Genomic DNA, 18497 nt, shown 5'->3' with positions numbered 1-18497 from the left:
TGAAATCTAACACACTCGTTTTTTACTACTTTCGAGTCCAGCAACCTTTGAGTCATCGAACATTACTTAAAAATACCTTTCCACCAAATCTTTTACTCCAAAAAAAAGGGAAAAATGCATGAATGTTTTAAGCTTTAATGTATCCTTTTGCATAATATTTTTTAAAAATATTTTTCAATTAAAATTAATGTTTTTTAAGGTTTTTTTTTTTTTTTTATATCATTACATCAAAAACATAAAACAAAAACACCTAAAAACATCAATTTAATGCTTTTATAAATGAAAAACAATTTAAAAACCCTTTGAAATACAAAAATCAACCACAAAGTCAAACAAGCCCTTAATATATTCCCTTATCTAAAAGCTATAAGCAATGTTTAGGATAAAAAATATAAATACTTTCAAACAATCATCTCAACTAAATATTTAAGCTCCGTGAATAGTTTTATATTACTTTATAAACTACCCCTCAAGTAAAACTTATATGAACTTAAAACTTATACAAGTTCATCACTACCTTCGATCATCTCAAACTCCAATAATGATTTTATACTTCTCTTTAACAAGTACTAATCACATATATTGAGAAAAAGCAGAACATGAAACGAAAAGACCTAGCTAAGTAAAACATTAGTAGATATTTCACATCAAAATCTGAGTTTTAATTGCCTAAATAATCAATACCGATAGTTTCATTGCCTAAATAATCAAAACCGATAGTTTCATTGTCTGAATAAAACGAATTCTCTAAGAAAACAAAGTACTCGCAGGTGTAGGCCAGTAATTTCTCTCCAGATTTTAGGCTCAGATTTTAGGCCAGTAATCACCATCTCAGGCAAAGCAAGATTCAAGCCACTGCACCAGATCAACAGCTGACCTGCATGCTCAAGAGGAAAAATAACGGATCACTTACAAATAACAAAGAATAAGGGGGCCAGCGAACTAATTGGTGTGCCTGCATTTGCAGATCCTGGTGGGCAAATGCTAAGCCCAGCTCATAGATGTCAGACACCCACAAGTGCGGATAAGTGTAACATTGCACAAAAGAATTTTAAGCTTTCTGGAAACGAATACTTGAAACACGGACCGTTACTTACATTTGTTGTCACCGTAGACCTTACAAAAAATGCTCAATATCAATTTCCAAGAAGGAACATGGATCCGTAATGACAAAGTTGTTCAAGACCTGAGTAATTTATTGCTAATCAGAAAGATGCTTAAATCATATAAAAGGAGTAATAGAAAAAGTGAACTGGCAGGAAATTGAATGTAACTTGTGAAAGGAACACTTTTCCATGACAAATTTATTCCGCATAGCCACAGGCCATCTGTTCTGTAAAATAAGTTGTGAAATTCATTTTTCATTTATAGTGTTGATGTCGACATAAAATAAAGCTTAAATTCCAAAATAGATTACGGTGCTAAATCAATACTTTTCACCACCACCCAACCCTAATAAACAGCCGCTGCCAGCACCAAAAAGACTACCAATTTATATAAAATATTCTCCACAAATGTATATGGACACCAGAAATTACAAGTCACTGTTTTCACTAAAAATCACTTCTGGAGCACTGTGCAACTGTATATAACAATTTGTTAGAGTCCAACATAGCAATCAGTAAAAAATTCAAGAATAGAATAATCAATTTCATGGATAAAGAAAGGCACAATCAATAAAGTTTACTAGAAATTTCAGATTTTAACTCATTGACACCAACAAGAGACTATATTTTGTTACTGACTATTGTTATGAAATATCATGGTGCTAATAAATAAAACTTATACGCAAGAGATCACTTAGATACCTGGGGGTGCACAATACCAAAATCGCCAATATGCTTCCCTTTGTAAATGATGCTAGCTTGTCTACCGGGAAGAAATTCGGGTGCCTTCAGTAAATACCAAATGAGGGTTATCATAACCAATAATGCCAAAATGACCTCAAAAAGGCAGCACAGGAAATACTTACATCTGACCGCTGTATGTAGTACCCTGTATTGTCACCGATTGGCACAAAAGGGGTTCCCAGCACTTCCATAATTCTGTCCAACAAGGAATGAATAAGCTGCAAACACGGTTTAAAATGTCATCTATTTAACTTCTTAGACTTTATAAATTCTGTGCGTGGCTAATAAAATTTAGAGACAAAATTGCTGGATGCAGAACAATAGAGGAAAAGTCGGATGAATTTCATGGAGTGTGGTTGTAGGATTTTGGATTTATGAATTTAGACATTGACATCAGATTTGATGTAAAAATTGAATGATAAAGGGGAAAGGACTACTAACTGCAGGCTTGTAGCGTTATGAAAGAAATCACTTATTAAAGCCTCCCGCTGTGCAAGAAATTAGAGAAACAGGATGCAGCTTTATTCATTAAATTGTGCAGCTGGAATTAGAATATAATAAGCATATTTATGGGCTTGAAATATTCCTGATGTCACCAATAGAGTTTGACTCCTGAGTAAAAACACAACTACCATTTAGAATAATAAAAAAATAAGCAAGAAATTTAAAATTTGCTACGCAGAAGATACTTTGTGCTTCCTAATTCTAGCTAGAGAAATACTTGTCACCCAGCAATTATTAGATTTTGGACCCTCTACCTATACATTGAAATCACACTTAGAGCGTATTTGGAAGTGTGGTTGCGGTTGCGGTTGCTTTTCAAGGTGCTTTTCACTCGGAAATGTATCAAAATAATATTATTTTTTTTGTTTTTTTAAATCATTTTTGACATTAGCGCTTTAAAATGATAAAAAAAAATTAAAAAAAAAAATAATTTAAGGCAAAGAAAAAAATAAAAAATTTCAAATTTTTTTAAAAACGTTTTTAAAACGCAAAAACAAACAGGGCCTTAATCCTTAGGCTAGATAATTGCTGCACAAAAGCATACAAATTTGAATATTGTTTGGCAATAGCCATGCCTTCAAATACGAAAATCAACTTAAGAGACCTTTAATGGGTGACAAGATATCAAAAAAATTGAATACCAAGGAAATAAAATCAATGAATTGATGAAGTATCAGATAATAATCGTTCAAAAACTTGTAATGAAGCCATTCCATACAAGATTGGAAATGAAGCTCAACAACATAACAAACTATACCTCAAATCCTGAGTTAGTGCCACAATACAGAGCTGCAAGATGGCGACGGTTAGTTGCACCAACATCTTTACTATCATCCAAAAATGCTACATCACCCACTTCAAAAATCTATTGGCCAATTTCAAACATGAGAAGTTATCCACACACACACATATATACATATATCCTGCCAAAAGCAGAAACAAATTATCACACCTGAAAAAGATTATTGATTCTCATTGATATAGCAGCTACCAACAACATAATGGGAGGATGTGCACATGTGTGCATAAAAATAGCAGTATGAACTTCTATTTTGCAATGAACTGGACTCGATGCATTAACCAACCACCCTTGGACATGCATAAAAAAAGTGCACCCTAGATAGTTGTTCTGTTAGATGAAGGAACTTCCTCCTACCAATGATGGTAAAAATTATTGCCACGGAGTATCAAGAACACTATCATAAATAAAAGATATTTGAGCACACTCCAGAGATTAGTAAAATTATCTATGCATTCGAGTCATCAAAATTGTGTAAGAAATACAAAATTCTCTAATAACAAGGACTATCAAGAACCAGAAATAAGTACCTTGATTGGCTTAGGATGGTCTTTGTTATGTCCAATAATTTTCAAAGCACCAGGCATGAGGCTTGTTCGGACAGCCTACAGAAATGTACAGGAAATTAAAATTTGAAAAAGAGGTGAAGATATTATGTATAGATATGCCAAAATAGGTAGCATGCAAAAGCTGCAAAGATAATTTAGACCACAAACATAGGAACCGAAATAGCAATTCAGACGATTACTTTCTGCCCATTTAGGCATGCTTGTTTGGAACCCTCTCAAACCTGATCCCAGAACCATTTCTGATTTGTAATGCATTATCACCTAACCATAAATACTGCAAAAGCAGCTAGTTTCTGATTCACAATGGATGACTGATCATGTGAACTACCAGCAATGTCTAACATCTTCATAAGAATATATCCTTTAAGTATATCCAAGTCTTACAGTATTTGAAACAAACAAGCAAGTACATTTTAGAGTTATAAATTCTGCCAATTGAAGGATGATAGGATATCAACCACACTCCATAATCATATGAGAATACAAACATACAGAGGTTTTACTATGCAGACCCTAGTCCAAACTCCAATACACAATTTATCTTCATAATAATTTGATTGTTGGTTAAAAAATCTTAGCAATAAAACAAGGAAAAGCAGAGGTGCATATCAGGTAAAAAAGTTATACAAAGGTGAAGGAAAGCCAGTTCAAAGAGATTGAAACGACGAAAATCAAAATAGAACATGAAAATATAGTAGGCTTGGAACAGCACCAAAGACGATTTAACACAAACCTCAAAATCTGAGGAACGGGGATTTCCAATAATCACTGCACTTGATCGATCATCTTCTCGATTTAACAAGGCAAAATTCTCTCGATTAGAGCATAAAATCCATGTTAAGACCTCTGTAAACCCATTCATTGCAATCTAGAAATTACAGCCAAAATAAATAAATAAATAATAAAATAGCCATAGAAATCAAAGTAGAATAATAAAAACCACAATAAGAAAATGCTAGCAAAGCAAGAACATGAAGAGAGAGAGAGAGAGAGAGAGAGAGAGAGAGATATCTCCTTTTAGTACCTCTGCTCTGATAAGATCCTCAAGCTGATTCAAGGGCAGTGGCTTCATTGATGGGAGCCTTCTCTTTGGAATGTCATTGTACCCATAAGCAATTGCAACGTCCTTGAAAAGACAGTGGATGCCTTGTCATTCGCAAAAAGAAAAGTATGCAAATTGGCTATGTTATAAAAACAGTAAATAATAGTAACCATTGTTGTATACCTCCATAACATCACAAGGGTGAAGAATGTCACTTCTTGTTGGAGGTACCGATACATTGATATTGCATTTGTTGTCATCAAGTACAGAATGCTCAGCACGCAATTGCATCCGATTTAATAAACTAGTAACCTGAATGATAAAGAAAAAAAATTCAAAACAAGTGCTCTTGCTATCTCAGACTTTCTTGCATGGACAGACACAAGGGAATAGTGTCAGCAATGCCACAATTGATAAACAGATAACTGACAGAAAATCCTAGAAGAAAGCATGCCAGAGGGCTAATATACCCATCAGGTGCAGAACTTCCAGCGACAGAAATCATGTACTGTACAACATCCCCTGATAAGAGATGGTTTCTTCAAGACAGAAGCAATTTCGATATGATAATCGGGAAAAACAAATAAAAATTGTTCCTTAATATTCTTACCAAAATTACCAGGTAAATGAAAACAGTGGATGGTTAATGAATACAAGAATGAATCAACATCAAAATCTATGCCTGTGATTGAACACAGCTTAACAATTCTTAAATTTCAACTGCTTTCAGATAACTTAAATAAATTTTTAAAACTAATCAGAAATTCTATTATTTTCACCACCTCAACATCTGTTTTCCTTTTCCTTGATGCTGATAACACATAAAATTACACCTCAAACAACAGCATTTGTTGAGCTCTGTTTTAAATGGCTAAAACAACTTTACATGACTTCCCTAGAAGTCCACTGACTCTCAAACAAGCTAGATGTAATCCAAAACTGATTGCTGCCCCAACTATATTCTCCTCCTAATATAACTTGTAAACAAAGTTCTGGAGAATCAAGTGAATCGCAAATTAACACAATCCAAGAAAACTAATTCTCTGAGCACTCAATTTATTTGATCAATCGATCTTTGTCCCTCTGTCTTGAATGTCTAACCAGGGCGCTATTTATTAGCATCAAAGCAACTAGAAAATAGGAAAAGCAAACCCAATCCAAAAAAAAAAACCACTATGAATAGGACTAACTGATAGACTAAAAAAAGAAAAAAATCCGAAACTTCTTCCTAAAATAAGTAGTCTAGAATTCAGTGGCAGGTGGTTCTGCATCATAAAATATCACCTAAAGTTAAACATGCTACCATCAGTTATCAACTTACATGCAAGGAACCAACTTGCATTTCCTTGAAAACTATCCAAAGTTAAACTATAGTCTTTCTCATTGAAATCAAACACTGTAAGTACAATAAATCATGTTCAGATCAGTAATTCTTTTTCTCTGGTAAGGCCAGATGCAAGTACACTTCCAGGTATCATTGAGCAAATTTGCAAATTGAAGGAAAATCAAAGTCGTGATCTTTCTTAATGTGCTGTCCATTTCAAAGCTTTGTTTATTTGAACAATCCACACAAGTCCTTTGATTCAGGAAATTGAGTAAACTCGACACCATCAATTATCTTTTCAAATTAAAGCCTAATATGATCAAAAGCAGAATTGGTTTACTTATGATAAATCACTTAATCAATGAAAAATGCTGACATCAAATGGAGCAGCACTTCATTTAAATTTAAATGAAAGCACATGTGTTCACAAAATTAGTAACAAGCGTAAGAACAACAGGAATTACAATACCTTTTCTGCCTCCAAAGAGACTCCAATTGAGCCGGTAATATATGAAAGAGGAACTTCCATGTTATAGACAGATAAATCAGGGTAAATGAATGACCTCCCATCAGAATATATCACTTCAACTGGCTCCACCTCAAATTTTCTTTGACAATATGCTGAAAAGATTGTTACCTAAGAAAACAAGGAAAATGTGTACATAAATCTAAAAATTACCATGAAAAAGAAACCTGAACTTCAGTCTCTTACCATTGTGTTCAAAACAATATTGGCCTTTGTCAGATCAGTGGCTGTGCATTCAATGAAAACATTCTTAGTCTTCAGAGTGATAGCCGAATGTGCACCATTAATAATTGGCGGTAGAGATAAAACAGTTCTGCAGAAAGAAACATGAGATGCATATATATACGGGCTATAAAAGAGCATGGCATTCATACTTAATGATCAAATGTGTCAATAAGTAACCTTAACCTAAAATATCCCATAGAAACAACCACATGAAAAAAAGAGGACTATTGTCACTGTAATTGCTGATATCTGCCTTGCCCTGCCCCCTTAAGAAAATTGGACCAGGCTGGGTTGCTCATTTTTCAAAAAATCAATTCCATTGAACTCCACATATATACAAATAAAACATAAGGTTTCTGCCCCATCTGTATCTGACTCAAATTTGTGCCCTCTCTTGACAAGATATCATTAAATAAAATGGGGCACAAACTAAAGTAGAGATGGATGCAAATAATGCACAAGGATGAAGCCAAAGCAAGTAATTGGAAAAGGAAAACTACGGATGCACCCTAATTCCAGAATTAGGTGATGCGCAGGGGAAATCTAACTCTTGTGCATTCACATCCTCCATAGGGTGATGGAATCTCTCTTACCAGGGGTATATGAAGCAACTGAACACTATATCAAATTATAGAAAAGATGTCATTCAATAAAAGGAACTAAAACTAAATAACAAATCAATAGGTTGACAGGCAAGAGACTACAAAATCATAACGATTTGATTTTATCAAAAAACCTACTCATACCTTTTAGAATCATGTATGACAGGAAACACTGGAGAATTCTCAATTATTTGTAAGAACTTCTTCAGCTTCATATCAGACTGCCAAGTAAATATTGTTAGAACCCATAGCAAGACAAAAGGCATAATTGCAGTATTTGTACCTAGCATACAATTTAATTCGCAAACTCCTATGTTTTACAAGAAAATCATTCACAAAGGATAGGCTTAGAATCGTCAACACCACAGTTGTTCAAGGATTAGAAAAACAAACAATATAAAGGCAATATCAAAACTTGAAAAAATCACAAATGCACAACAAAATGAAGACGCCATAATTTCCAAATCACCTTGTAAAACTCCATCAGTTCATCAGCTCTGAAGCTTTTCTCCTAAATTACGAGAATCAAAGACAAAGAAATCACCATTAGTCAGTCATAAATGTTTATGGCATTGAGAGTGTAAAGCACAAAGCAGAAGATAATAAGACAGCAATAAAATTAGCCACCAAAAGAAACACAAGGAAGCTCCCATGAAATGTGAAATAAGGTCCAGAAAGACTGTCTGGATATTTTTCTAACTCCAAAAGCATGCACATTCTCTCCAGGTATTTGTTTTGTGTGAAATAGTGATGTCAAGAGGCACTCGCCTAGGCGCTCTAGGTGAGGCAAAGCCCCCAACACCTTTATTAGCCTCAGGCGTTGGATTTCAATGAGGAATCACCTTGGCGAGTGTCTTGTGAGTGGGTGCAAGGCGCTAAGGCTAGAGCCTGCTTGAAGTTATTCCTTTTCTATTGGATTCTTTTTTTAATGATTTATGTTTTGACCTATTTGTCTATTTTTTTAATTTACCACAAGAAACAACTTAGGGTTGTTTCTGTAAAAAAACATACATTAGGGTACAAAAAAATTAAATAAATCATTAAAGTGGGAAACAAACCGCCAATGAAATACACTTAGAAGAGAAACACCAACCACACTTTCTTTTTTCAATGGTGGGAGTCGAAGAACACCACATTTGTACAGCTAGTACTTTAATTTTTCTAAACATTTGCAAAATAGTTTGAGAGATAAGGATTTCAATTATAATCATGAAATGGATGATATGGAGGATTCAAGTGAAGGAGAGAAAAGCATGGATGGAGATGTTTTTGAAGATCAATGAATAATGATGATGATATTTAATTATTTTTTTTACTCTATTTGGCTACTAACTATTTTAAATTATCTTATTTTGTTATAAGGGCGAAAAATATAACTTTATATGACTATCTTATGGTAATTTATATTTTCTTTTGATTTTCTAATGATCTAATCTTAATTGGGAAGAAATATATTTTAGATTTATATAACATAATATAATTTTTTTTTAATTTATAACATTTCGCCTTGGTTCATTCAGGCGCGCGCCTAGCACCTTGGGCATTTTATAGGCTTGGCGCCTTTTAGCGCTTTTCGCCTTTGACAATACTGGTGTGAAAGCACACTAAGATGTTTAACAAGAGTATATAAGAAACAAGACTTAACTAACACAATCCTACTAAATAGTGCCAAGTACATTAAGAAAAAGACCTATAGAACTAAGCAAAGGGGCAGAAAAGGACAGGCTTATAGTTCAAGTCCCCCTAGTATAAACTGATTTTCTTGTGACATGGCCAAAAATCACCATTGCAGTGCAGATGGGAATATATTCAAACATACAAATCACAAAATAAATATTATAGCACAAGTTACCTGTTTCAGTGGCACAAAATTAATGCTTTTGGGATGCAAAGCCTGAAAAATGAGCGCATAAAACATGTTATAATTTAGTATGTATTCCTTTAGTTCTCATAAAACAATCCTGATTTTCAAGAAGCAAATGAAAGTCAGAAAACCTATCAAGGAGACATGCAAAACCTACATGAATGTGCTTTGCAACAAACAATTGTATCCATAAAGAGAAAAGATACTACAAGACCAATATTTAGTCCGAGGGAGAAAAGAAAAATGAAAATACATAAAAAGTTGCAGTAGACAATATCCAAAGGCCACTTATCCATATATAACGGGACACAATAAAAACATCATTGCAAAAGTGTTGAAGCATTCCCATCTTACAAGAAGCATCTACTGCACATACTATAATTATAGCACAGGCCAAATGAGTTGTGTGGTCCTCTTCTTCCAGACTTGCAGTATTACATCATATTATTGACAATACAAGATGCATGTGAAAAGAGATGATTCCAAAGATATTGAGCCCACCTCATAAGTGAAAGGGCCTTGTAGTGTATCCAAGTCATGAGTCCCAATTGCAACTAGGGTTCTTCGCCTAAAACATATGAAAACAATGGATGTGAGTATTATGAGAGAGAGAGGGATAAAAACAATAAAAGAGCATTCAGACAAGAATATTAATACTACCTACAAATGTTTTGATGAAGCTTATCTTGAAGATCAATGAAACTGTTGTAACTAGCTTCATCAAATGTAATATCTCTCAGAACAGCACAAACAACAAAGGGACGAATCGAGGATGTCTGCAGCAGGCCATGAGATGCCAAAATTACTCCAAGCATGTTTGTGGCTATTAGGAAAAAGAAAATAAAAGAAAACACACTTGTGGTTTGACATGCATCTTAAGCATTGAGTCCTTGGGAATGCTGGCAAGTGTATATGTTGGTGTCTGCTGCTCCTCGTTAAAAACGCGGAGGGCTTGGGCAATCCCCTCAAGGCAGAGCAAATCATATCTGAGGATAAATAAATCAAACAGAAGGATATTATCACAATCTTTTCTTGTTTATATAATACAGATATAAATGTAGATAAACCTAACTTACCTGTTAGCAGGAACTTCAATTTTGTAGATGATTTCTCCATCATCATCACCAACTCCTCCATCTTCTTCATTCAAGTGCCTCTCTTTTCTAATAATTGCTTTCTCAGTTGTCTGATATAATCATCGAGTCAAATTGATTGATTGATTTTGGATTCGAAACATCATCAATCAAAACAAAATTATAAGAGGGAGGGAGGGCTCACCACATCGTCGAGCTCGATGCCGAACTTGAAGCACAGATCCTCAAACTCTTCTCGAGCTACAATACAGTACAAAACAATCAACGAACAATTAAAATAGAGAGAAGCGAGGGAAATGAAGCCATTGCTTACAGTAGGATTTTCCTAGGGCTGAGAACAAACGATCTCTCCCCACGCTAACTGTCGGCATGGTGCTGCAGCTGATAGCCTAGGGCAGAAAAACGGGTAAAATGGGTAAACGCGTCAAATTAGGATACATGGGAAGCTGCTTCCGTTGCTTGACTCGGGTCGGTCCCGACGTAAGCAATGTTTGTTTATGCGTGTTTTTGAGTTAAAAATTATTTTTATAAAATTTAGAATTTTTTTATTTTAAATATTATTATGTGACGATGTTAGATATAAATTTTAAAAATATTATTTTAATATATTTTAAAAAATAATTATTATTATAATATTAAAAGAAATCTACAAAAATATAATAAAATAATTTCTTTAAAAATATATAACGTAACCAAGTTCATAAATAATGTTTGGTTTTTTTTTCACTTTAAATTATTTTTTTTATTTTTTTTAATATTTTTATCTATTAATATTAAAAATAAATTTTAAAAAATAAAAAAATATTACTTTAGTATATTTTAAAAAATGATTGACATCACAATATAAAACTAGATTGAAATAGTTTGGATTAAAATTTGTAATGTATGGTTCATAAATTATGTTTGTCCTTTTATTTAAAAAAAATAATATGTAACGTACCGGTTTGGCCCGAGTGTCCAAGGTTTAGTAGACATGCACGAATTCGGTGTCATATGTTTGGCAACCAATTATTACTCGATGCTAGACCCCAAAAACCCTGAATGAATCATTTTATTCTCAATCATTTTTTCAATATGAAATGTGTCTCATGAAAAAGACAATCATACTCCCAACCGTGTGCCTAACAAGTTTTTTTAGCAATGACAACCACATCATTACAGTGCTCCAATTCACAGTGACATGTGTCTTGGTGAACAGTAAAAGAACAAACGGTGAAACATTGATCTCCTTTAATATACTGTATAATTTAATGAATAACATATATACATAACATTCGATTGACAAAATGAGTGTTTTTTGCGGACATACATCTATTTTCCATGTAGTATTTTATTGCAGTACAAAACACTAAACTAAAATACATGAGGAAAATATCGTAATCTCAAGCATTGTAACTTTCCTCACATTTTACTCTAAACTTCCATAGTGAGAATTTTGTATTTTGATCATTAATTTTTTTCCCCATCAATTGCATTCTTTCATGGCCATATTGAAAACCAATTGCTTCTATTTTGCTAAGAAATGACAAAATTAAAAGACATGAACCAAAATAAAAAAAACATGGAAGAACTACATAGTCATTTTAAAATTGACAAAAAAAGTTGATTTTGGTCCTTCTAACTTGAACCATACCCATTTTCCATCCCACTATTTTTTTGCAAATTTCACTATTTGTCCGAAACATCATTTCTCTTATTTTTTTGGATCCTTGATTTGTGGTAAGAAAGAGAAAGTCGTTAGATTTTAATGGTAAAGAGAAAAAATATTAATTGATAATGATTTCGACAATCAAAATAGTTGATCTTAGTGTTTCCAAGTCTATTTAATAAAAATAGTACCAATAAACTTTTATTTCATCTTTAGATTGTTTGAAAAAAATGTATATTTAACCTCATAAAGTTTTTAAGTTTCAATTTGATTTTTTTTGTTTTGGACTATTTTTTGAGTTTTTTAAAGACACAAATGGGTTTATTTAGATCTTTAAAATGTTTTGGGTAAAAAAAATTAAAATTGAATTTTTTAGGTGTAAAACACCATTGACCTGACTTTTTATCAGCTCAAAGTCGCTAGAAACTAGGAAGAGCAAGCAACTCGTCGTTTGTCGCAATAGGCAACTCTTCGCCTAATATTGTTTTCAAGAAAATCAGTGGTGGAAGAAAGAAAAGTTCTGCTTGATTAGGCCATTTGTTTGGAGGCCATAACACATTATATCAACTAGGCTTAGGTGTATTGATTTTTTTTATGGATTTTTTTTTTCTAATTTTATCATTTACAGTTGGATCTGATTTTCTTATTATTTTTTTTTAATTTTATCATTTAATATCAATTTATAGGAACCCCTAAGAAAATTTATGGTGCTTAAGTTGTAACTAGTGACTTTTTATTAGTTATTTAATGGAACATACTTTGAAGAAAGAGACATAAGTTGAAGAGAAAAAATAAAATTCATGACGCTTCAAAAGTAATAAAAACATCTTCACCTAGTATCTCTCTCTCCTAATTGTATCTATCTATTTTCATAAAGTGAATCTCATTGAATAACTAATAGCAGATTACTAATTACAGCTTAAGCACCATAAAATTTATTGAAAATCCTTTCCAGATCATCGATGTGTTTGCTCCAACTCAGCAAACATGTCTCTCTTAAAATACATGATCAAAATTTACACTATATTTGCAAATATTAGATAGTTCAATCTAATTGAATTAAATTGATTAACAATTAATGTTTTTTAAGAAAGAAAACATAATAATAATAATAATAATAATAAAATGTTAGAAGAATTAAAAAACTATATTTAAAAAAATCTTTAAATTCTTAAGAAATAAAGAACTCCAATATCACTCAATCATTAATATATTTCCAAAGAATTAAGAAAAAAATATTATCTTTGAAAAAAACAAAATATTTAATAAATAAAAACACCTTTTGAATTACCGGCCATTAAATTTTTTTGACAATGTTTAATAAATAAAAATATCAATTTTTTTTAAGAGCATTATTTTTTATCTCTTAAAAATTAACATTTTTGTAGAATGTTTTGAGACATTTCATTTTTTTTAATTTCTTATATGTTTTTTAAAATTGTAATTTATCAATTTTCTTATCTTTTGCAAGCAATTCAATAGAGCAAGATTTCCATTTCTTAGGATTTTTGAATTTTTATTTGTTGAAATAATTAATGGCTGATCAATTTAATATTTTTTTTTATATATATATTGAATTTCAATATCTTTGTTATTTCCTTGACATTTTCAGAAACCATGATGTTTTTCTAAAAGATCAAATTCTATTAATTTTCTTACACAGTTTAATTGAGGATTTTGAGTTTTTCTAAAATTTCTTAAACACTTTGAAAATTTATTTTTAATATTTTCATTGAATGCATATTGTTGTATTTTTTAAAATAATATTTTTTAATTTTTTTTTTATTGAATGCATATAATTTAGATTGAGGTTGATTGCATATTTTTCACAATGATTGATTTGTCAAATGGATAGAAAATTAGGGGCAGTTTTAAGGCAAAATGTACAACCAACTGAATTAAAATTTAGAGTTTCAACATCACCAACATTACTTGTTGCATCACCATTTGTACATTGGCCTTCCCAGCACAAATTCTCTCATAGAAAATTGTTTTTATTTTTATAGGAAGTTCAACAAGAAGAACTTATCTAACAATGTAGTGTTGTTGGGTATTACAACTTATCTAACAACTTATTTTTGCTTCTTTTTTTTTTTTAATCAATTACCCCTGTTAACATGGACTTTCAAGGCTGTTATGGCAGCCCCAAAGTCTCTCAAAATAAAAATGTGTTTGACATTGTATATTGAAAGTTTTTGAAAGAAATTAAGTGACATTGTATATTGAAAGTTTTTGAAAGAAATTAAGTATTTTTTAAAAATAATATGATTTTGATGTTTTTATATTATTTTGATGTGCTAATATTAAAAATAATTTTTTAAAAATAAAAAAAAACACTTTAAAAAACAACTATTACCATAATTTTAAACACACTCGTACCTCTAATGCCTCCTTTTTCATTTAAAGTTTTAAGTTCATTCAAGGTATAATGATGTTGTGACTTACACAATGATTCATTAATTGAAGGATTTTTTATTTTTGATAATCATGGGCGTCTGGGTCAGCTTATGCATACCCTGATTAATTTCTCGAGATTCTGAAGTTAACGATTATGTAAGCTTTTAGTGGCTTTAAGATTTGTTGCACTTAAACTGGTGATTCCTGAGATATAAATTTAAGACCTAACCAATTAAACTATACCACTAATAATTAGTAATTTAGGGATATTGGTCAATACAATACTGTATGGCTGAAAAACACTATGTTGTGTAGAGCTATAGAAGGGTTTTCATTCGGTCTCTGGCTAGCAAGATAAAGAATATGGAAATTAATATGCATATTTTACTCATTAAGCCAGCCAATTAATACATACCTTTAAAATTCTGGCGGCAAAAGGACCTGAATATACCATTTATTTGACAAAAAAATAATTAATTTTTAATTGAAGTCTTTTGCCCGATATATACATGTCCTTTTGTCTTCGGAATCTTAAACAAGCTCTCATCTTTAAGATTCCGATGACAAAGAACATGTACATATTATATTCCACTACATTAATTCACTCTCACGTTTCTTTATAGGCTTATTTAGATTATTTTTAAAAGTATTTTTCATATTAAAATATATTAAAATAATTTTATTATTATTATTTAAAAATTATTTTTAAAATCAGCACATCCAAATAATTTAAAATATAAAATAAAATAAATTTAGCAATTTTTTTTTTTTGAATTTTTGTGGAACCAAACGTTCTCTAACAACAAAGAAATCAATGCATTCTCTAGTGATCTACCATAAAAGTAATCTAGCCTAAGCGAACATTAACATTGGAGATTAACGTTGAAATTACATATAATTAATTTATACACGATGAAAGTTTTTCCTTTCTTTTTCGGAGACTTCTTAACAAGAAAACTTATAGATTTTTTTAAAAAAACTAACACAAAAACCCTTGATAATTATGCTTTACTAAATGAAAATTGCTTACACTTAATAAAAGATCTCAAATATAAAATGAAGATTGCTCAGGTTCTGTTTGCCAAATAACATAACATGAGAGAGAATGTTGAAGACGAGAGAACATGAGAGAGAACGTTGAAGAGCATATATGAGAGAGAGAGAGAGAGAGAGAGAGAGAGAGGTTGTAAAGAGGAAAAAACGAGAGAATTTGATAGGAAAAAAAGAAGAAAGTTGAAGAAAGAAGGCATAGTGGAGGTTGCTACTCAATCATGATGGGCTTTAATTTTTTATGGAATAGTAAGTTGTAGAAAATGTTGGAAAATTCGTTTAAATATGGTTAATGAGTATATTCAAGGCTAAATTAAGATTGAGATCCACTTATATTTTGGGTTAAAATTTTGTTGGAATTTAATTTTTAATATACATTTTTTTAATATGAAATACTAATATATTTTAAACAAATTATGTGTGAATAAAGAATTAATTTTAAATAATTTTTTTTAACATATCAACATTTTTAACTTGCTCGAGCAAAACTATTTAAACATACTTAATTCTTGATTTATGGTGAATAATTAAATGTTGATAATATGAGAATTAATTATGATTATTATTAAAATTAGTTTTTCAACTTTTTAATTTTTAAAACCTACTATAAAAAGGGCGGGGTGAAGAGAGTTTCTTATAATGTTTTTTTAGATTTATATGCACTCTTCCTCACCTCACATTTAGTGTTTTCTTCTATTTTAATGCTTTGGTTTTCCTCTCAAATCTAGAATTTAAGTTTATCTTATTAAGAGATATTTTAGTTGCATAATCTCTTGTGTAAGGACCTTGTTCAGAAGTGCATCTAAACTAACATAGTGACGTTAGAATCTTGTTAGACATATTGAAAATATTTTAGTTGTATAAATGAGGAGGAGTAAAGCTTTAAGAGTAAATAATTCATCAATGACAACAACAAAAATTTTATTATTTTAAATTGCTTCAACAAGTACCCTTCTTTATTTTAATTTAAGCATAATTATTTTTATTATTAGTATGCATGCTAGAGCTTTAATTTTATATTAATTGCAAGTTTAAATAGATGCTTAATATGCATGCTCGTGTTTATATATAAATATATTAAAAGTAAGTTTAACATGGGTTTTTTTTTTTGAGTGTTTATAAATTTAAAATTGTATACACTATAAGTTTTTCTTGAGTAATTTTTCATGTTTTAAATGTTTTTATTATGATAAATTAAACATTATTACTTAATAGTCTAATATATTTACAACTTTGAAAAACCTAAGAATAAAAGAGAAATCTAATTTTTTGAAAAAAATCTATAACTTATAGAATATCGTTAATTAAAACTTAAGTACTATAAACATGTTCATTTTTTCAAACCCTAATAAAAATCGAACACCCTCAATCTTTCAAGTTTCAACATTGTCTACCGATTTTAATTATAGATTGAATTTTTTTATATACCATTTAAAAGATAAGGATTTATGTTCTTATCATTGTCTTTTAGGAGAAAGCCAATTATCTTATCCTTCGAAAGTTTTTTGGTTATTTTTTTTTACCTCTTTGAACTTTAAAAGTTAATTTCAAAACTCAAAAAAATGTTTTTGATTTCATAACAAAGGTATTTATTTTTAAAAAAATATCTTTGAGATTTCAAAAGAAGATAAGATGGTTGGTGATGTAGATAAATAATATGTTTGTTTTCATGGTTGATTGTGTGTTTTTAAAATTATTAAATTATGTTTTGTTTAAAATTATATTTTTTTATAATTATTTTTTATTATTTTAATATGTTGATATTAAAAATAAAATTTAAAATTTTAACAATTATTTTAATATCTATTTTTTAAAAAAATTATTTGAAAACTAACTTTTTTTTTCCCCGGTTTGTTGCCTCTGTGAAGATTGAAAAAGAAAAAAAAACAAAACATTCCCTTTTTCAGAAGAAAAAAGAGATGAAGGTAATTAATTTGTTTTTGGTCTAACATAATTAGGTTTTATCCTTTCTAATCATTTTAATTGCTTATAGTAATTCCTCACACATCGGTGCAAGGTATCTCAAATAGTTGTGAGCGTATGGCAACAAAATCATTTTGTTTGAAAGTATAGTTACAAATATTTTTTATATTAAAATAATATTTTTTATATTTTTTAAAAATTATTTTTAAAATTAATACATTAAAACAATCTAAAACATAAAAAAAATTAATTTTTTATAAATTTTTTGTTTTATAAAAAACACAAATTAACTTATATTTTCAAACATCCAAACTTCTTTTACTTGGAATTCTTAATGTCTTGAAGCAAGCATTCAAAATCATACAATACACAATCAATATGGATATAATTATTAATGATATTTACAATAACCACTGCATAATTTATTATATTTTGTTGCCATATTCTCATTTCTTTAATGACTCCGTGTAACTGATTACTTTAATAGGAATTTGGAATTTTGGAGATTTTCGCAAAATAAAGCATTTTTAAATCATTTCTCTCAAATCAAAATAATTTGAAGCTTATTTTTCAAAATAAGATATTTTATGCCATTCCAAGTATAGTTTTTTTTTGTATTAAAATTAAAATTATAGCTAAAGAAAAAAAAAACACAATTTAAAGTGATCTTTCTTCCTTTCCCTCTCGTGTCATAAAATTGAACAAAATAGTATTTCGAAGAAGAAAAAAAAAAGAATGAATGCTTTCTTACATTTATTTACTTTTTTAAAAAAGATCCATCTTTTATTATTTTCATCTTTGTATTAATCCATACATAATATTTTCATTATTATCACATTCTTCTACGAGATCTTATTAAAAATTGATATGCCTTATGTTTTTACAGCATAGCATGAGTTTTGTTGATGTATATTTCTCTTCTTTTTTTTTTAATGTTTTTAAAATGATTTTTATTTGAAAATATATTAAAATATTTTTTTTTATTTTTTAAAATTTATTTTTATATTAACATTTTAAAATATTACAAAAAAAAAGGTAAGAATCCATCCAACGGGTCACATAAAATTCAAAGTTATTCGA

General features: G+C 30.1%; 1 protein-coding gene across 8 annotated transcripts; it reads right to left on the bottom strand.

Moving 5' to 3' along the window:
• Positions 1 to 523: 523 nt before the first annotated feature.
• On the bottom strand, positions 524 to 10887 carry LOC118042440 (phenylalanine--tRNA ligase beta subunit, cytoplasmic). Of its 8 annotated transcripts, XM_035050107.2 has the most exons (20): positions 10713 to 10887; positions 10584 to 10639; positions 10382 to 10491; positions 10162 to 10291; positions 9966 to 10081; positions 9807 to 9873; positions 9294 to 9335; positions 7911 to 7952; positions 7586 to 7662; positions 6801 to 6927; positions 6558 to 6725; positions 4948 to 5076; positions 4747 to 4848; positions 4456 to 4590; positions 3684 to 3758; positions 3112 to 3219; positions 1973 to 2068; positions 1809 to 1892; positions 1098 to 1186; positions 524 to 877 (listed from the first exon to the last, which is right to left on the bottom strand). In XM_035050107.2, exons 1-19 carry the CDS (start codon positions 10768 to 10770, stop codon positions 1118 to 1120), a joined length of 1791 nt encoding a protein of 596 aa, XP_034905998.1. In that variant the 5' UTR covers positions 10771 to 10887; the 3' UTR covers positions 524 to 877; positions 1098 to 1117. The 8 variants fall into 8 exon arrangements, 4 of the variants coding, with proteins under 4 accessions (XP_034905998.1, XP_073260113.1, XP_073260112.1 ...); XM_073404012.1 differs by lacking the exon at positions 3112 to 3219; XR_004686461.2 differs by lacking the exon at positions 524 to 877 and having other exon boundaries at positions 1128 to 1186; positions 1973 to 2045.
• Between the last annotated feature and the right edge of the window lie 7610 nt (positions 10888 to 18497).

Source organism: Populus alba, chromosome 13 (assembly GCF_005239225.2).
Source record: "Populus alba chromosome 13, ASM523922v2, whole genome shotgun sequence".
Taxonomy (NCBI): domain Eukaryota; kingdom Viridiplantae; phylum Streptophyta; class Magnoliopsida; order Malpighiales; family Salicaceae; genus Populus; species Populus alba.
This window is presented reverse-complemented; position numbering and strand designations above follow the sequence as displayed.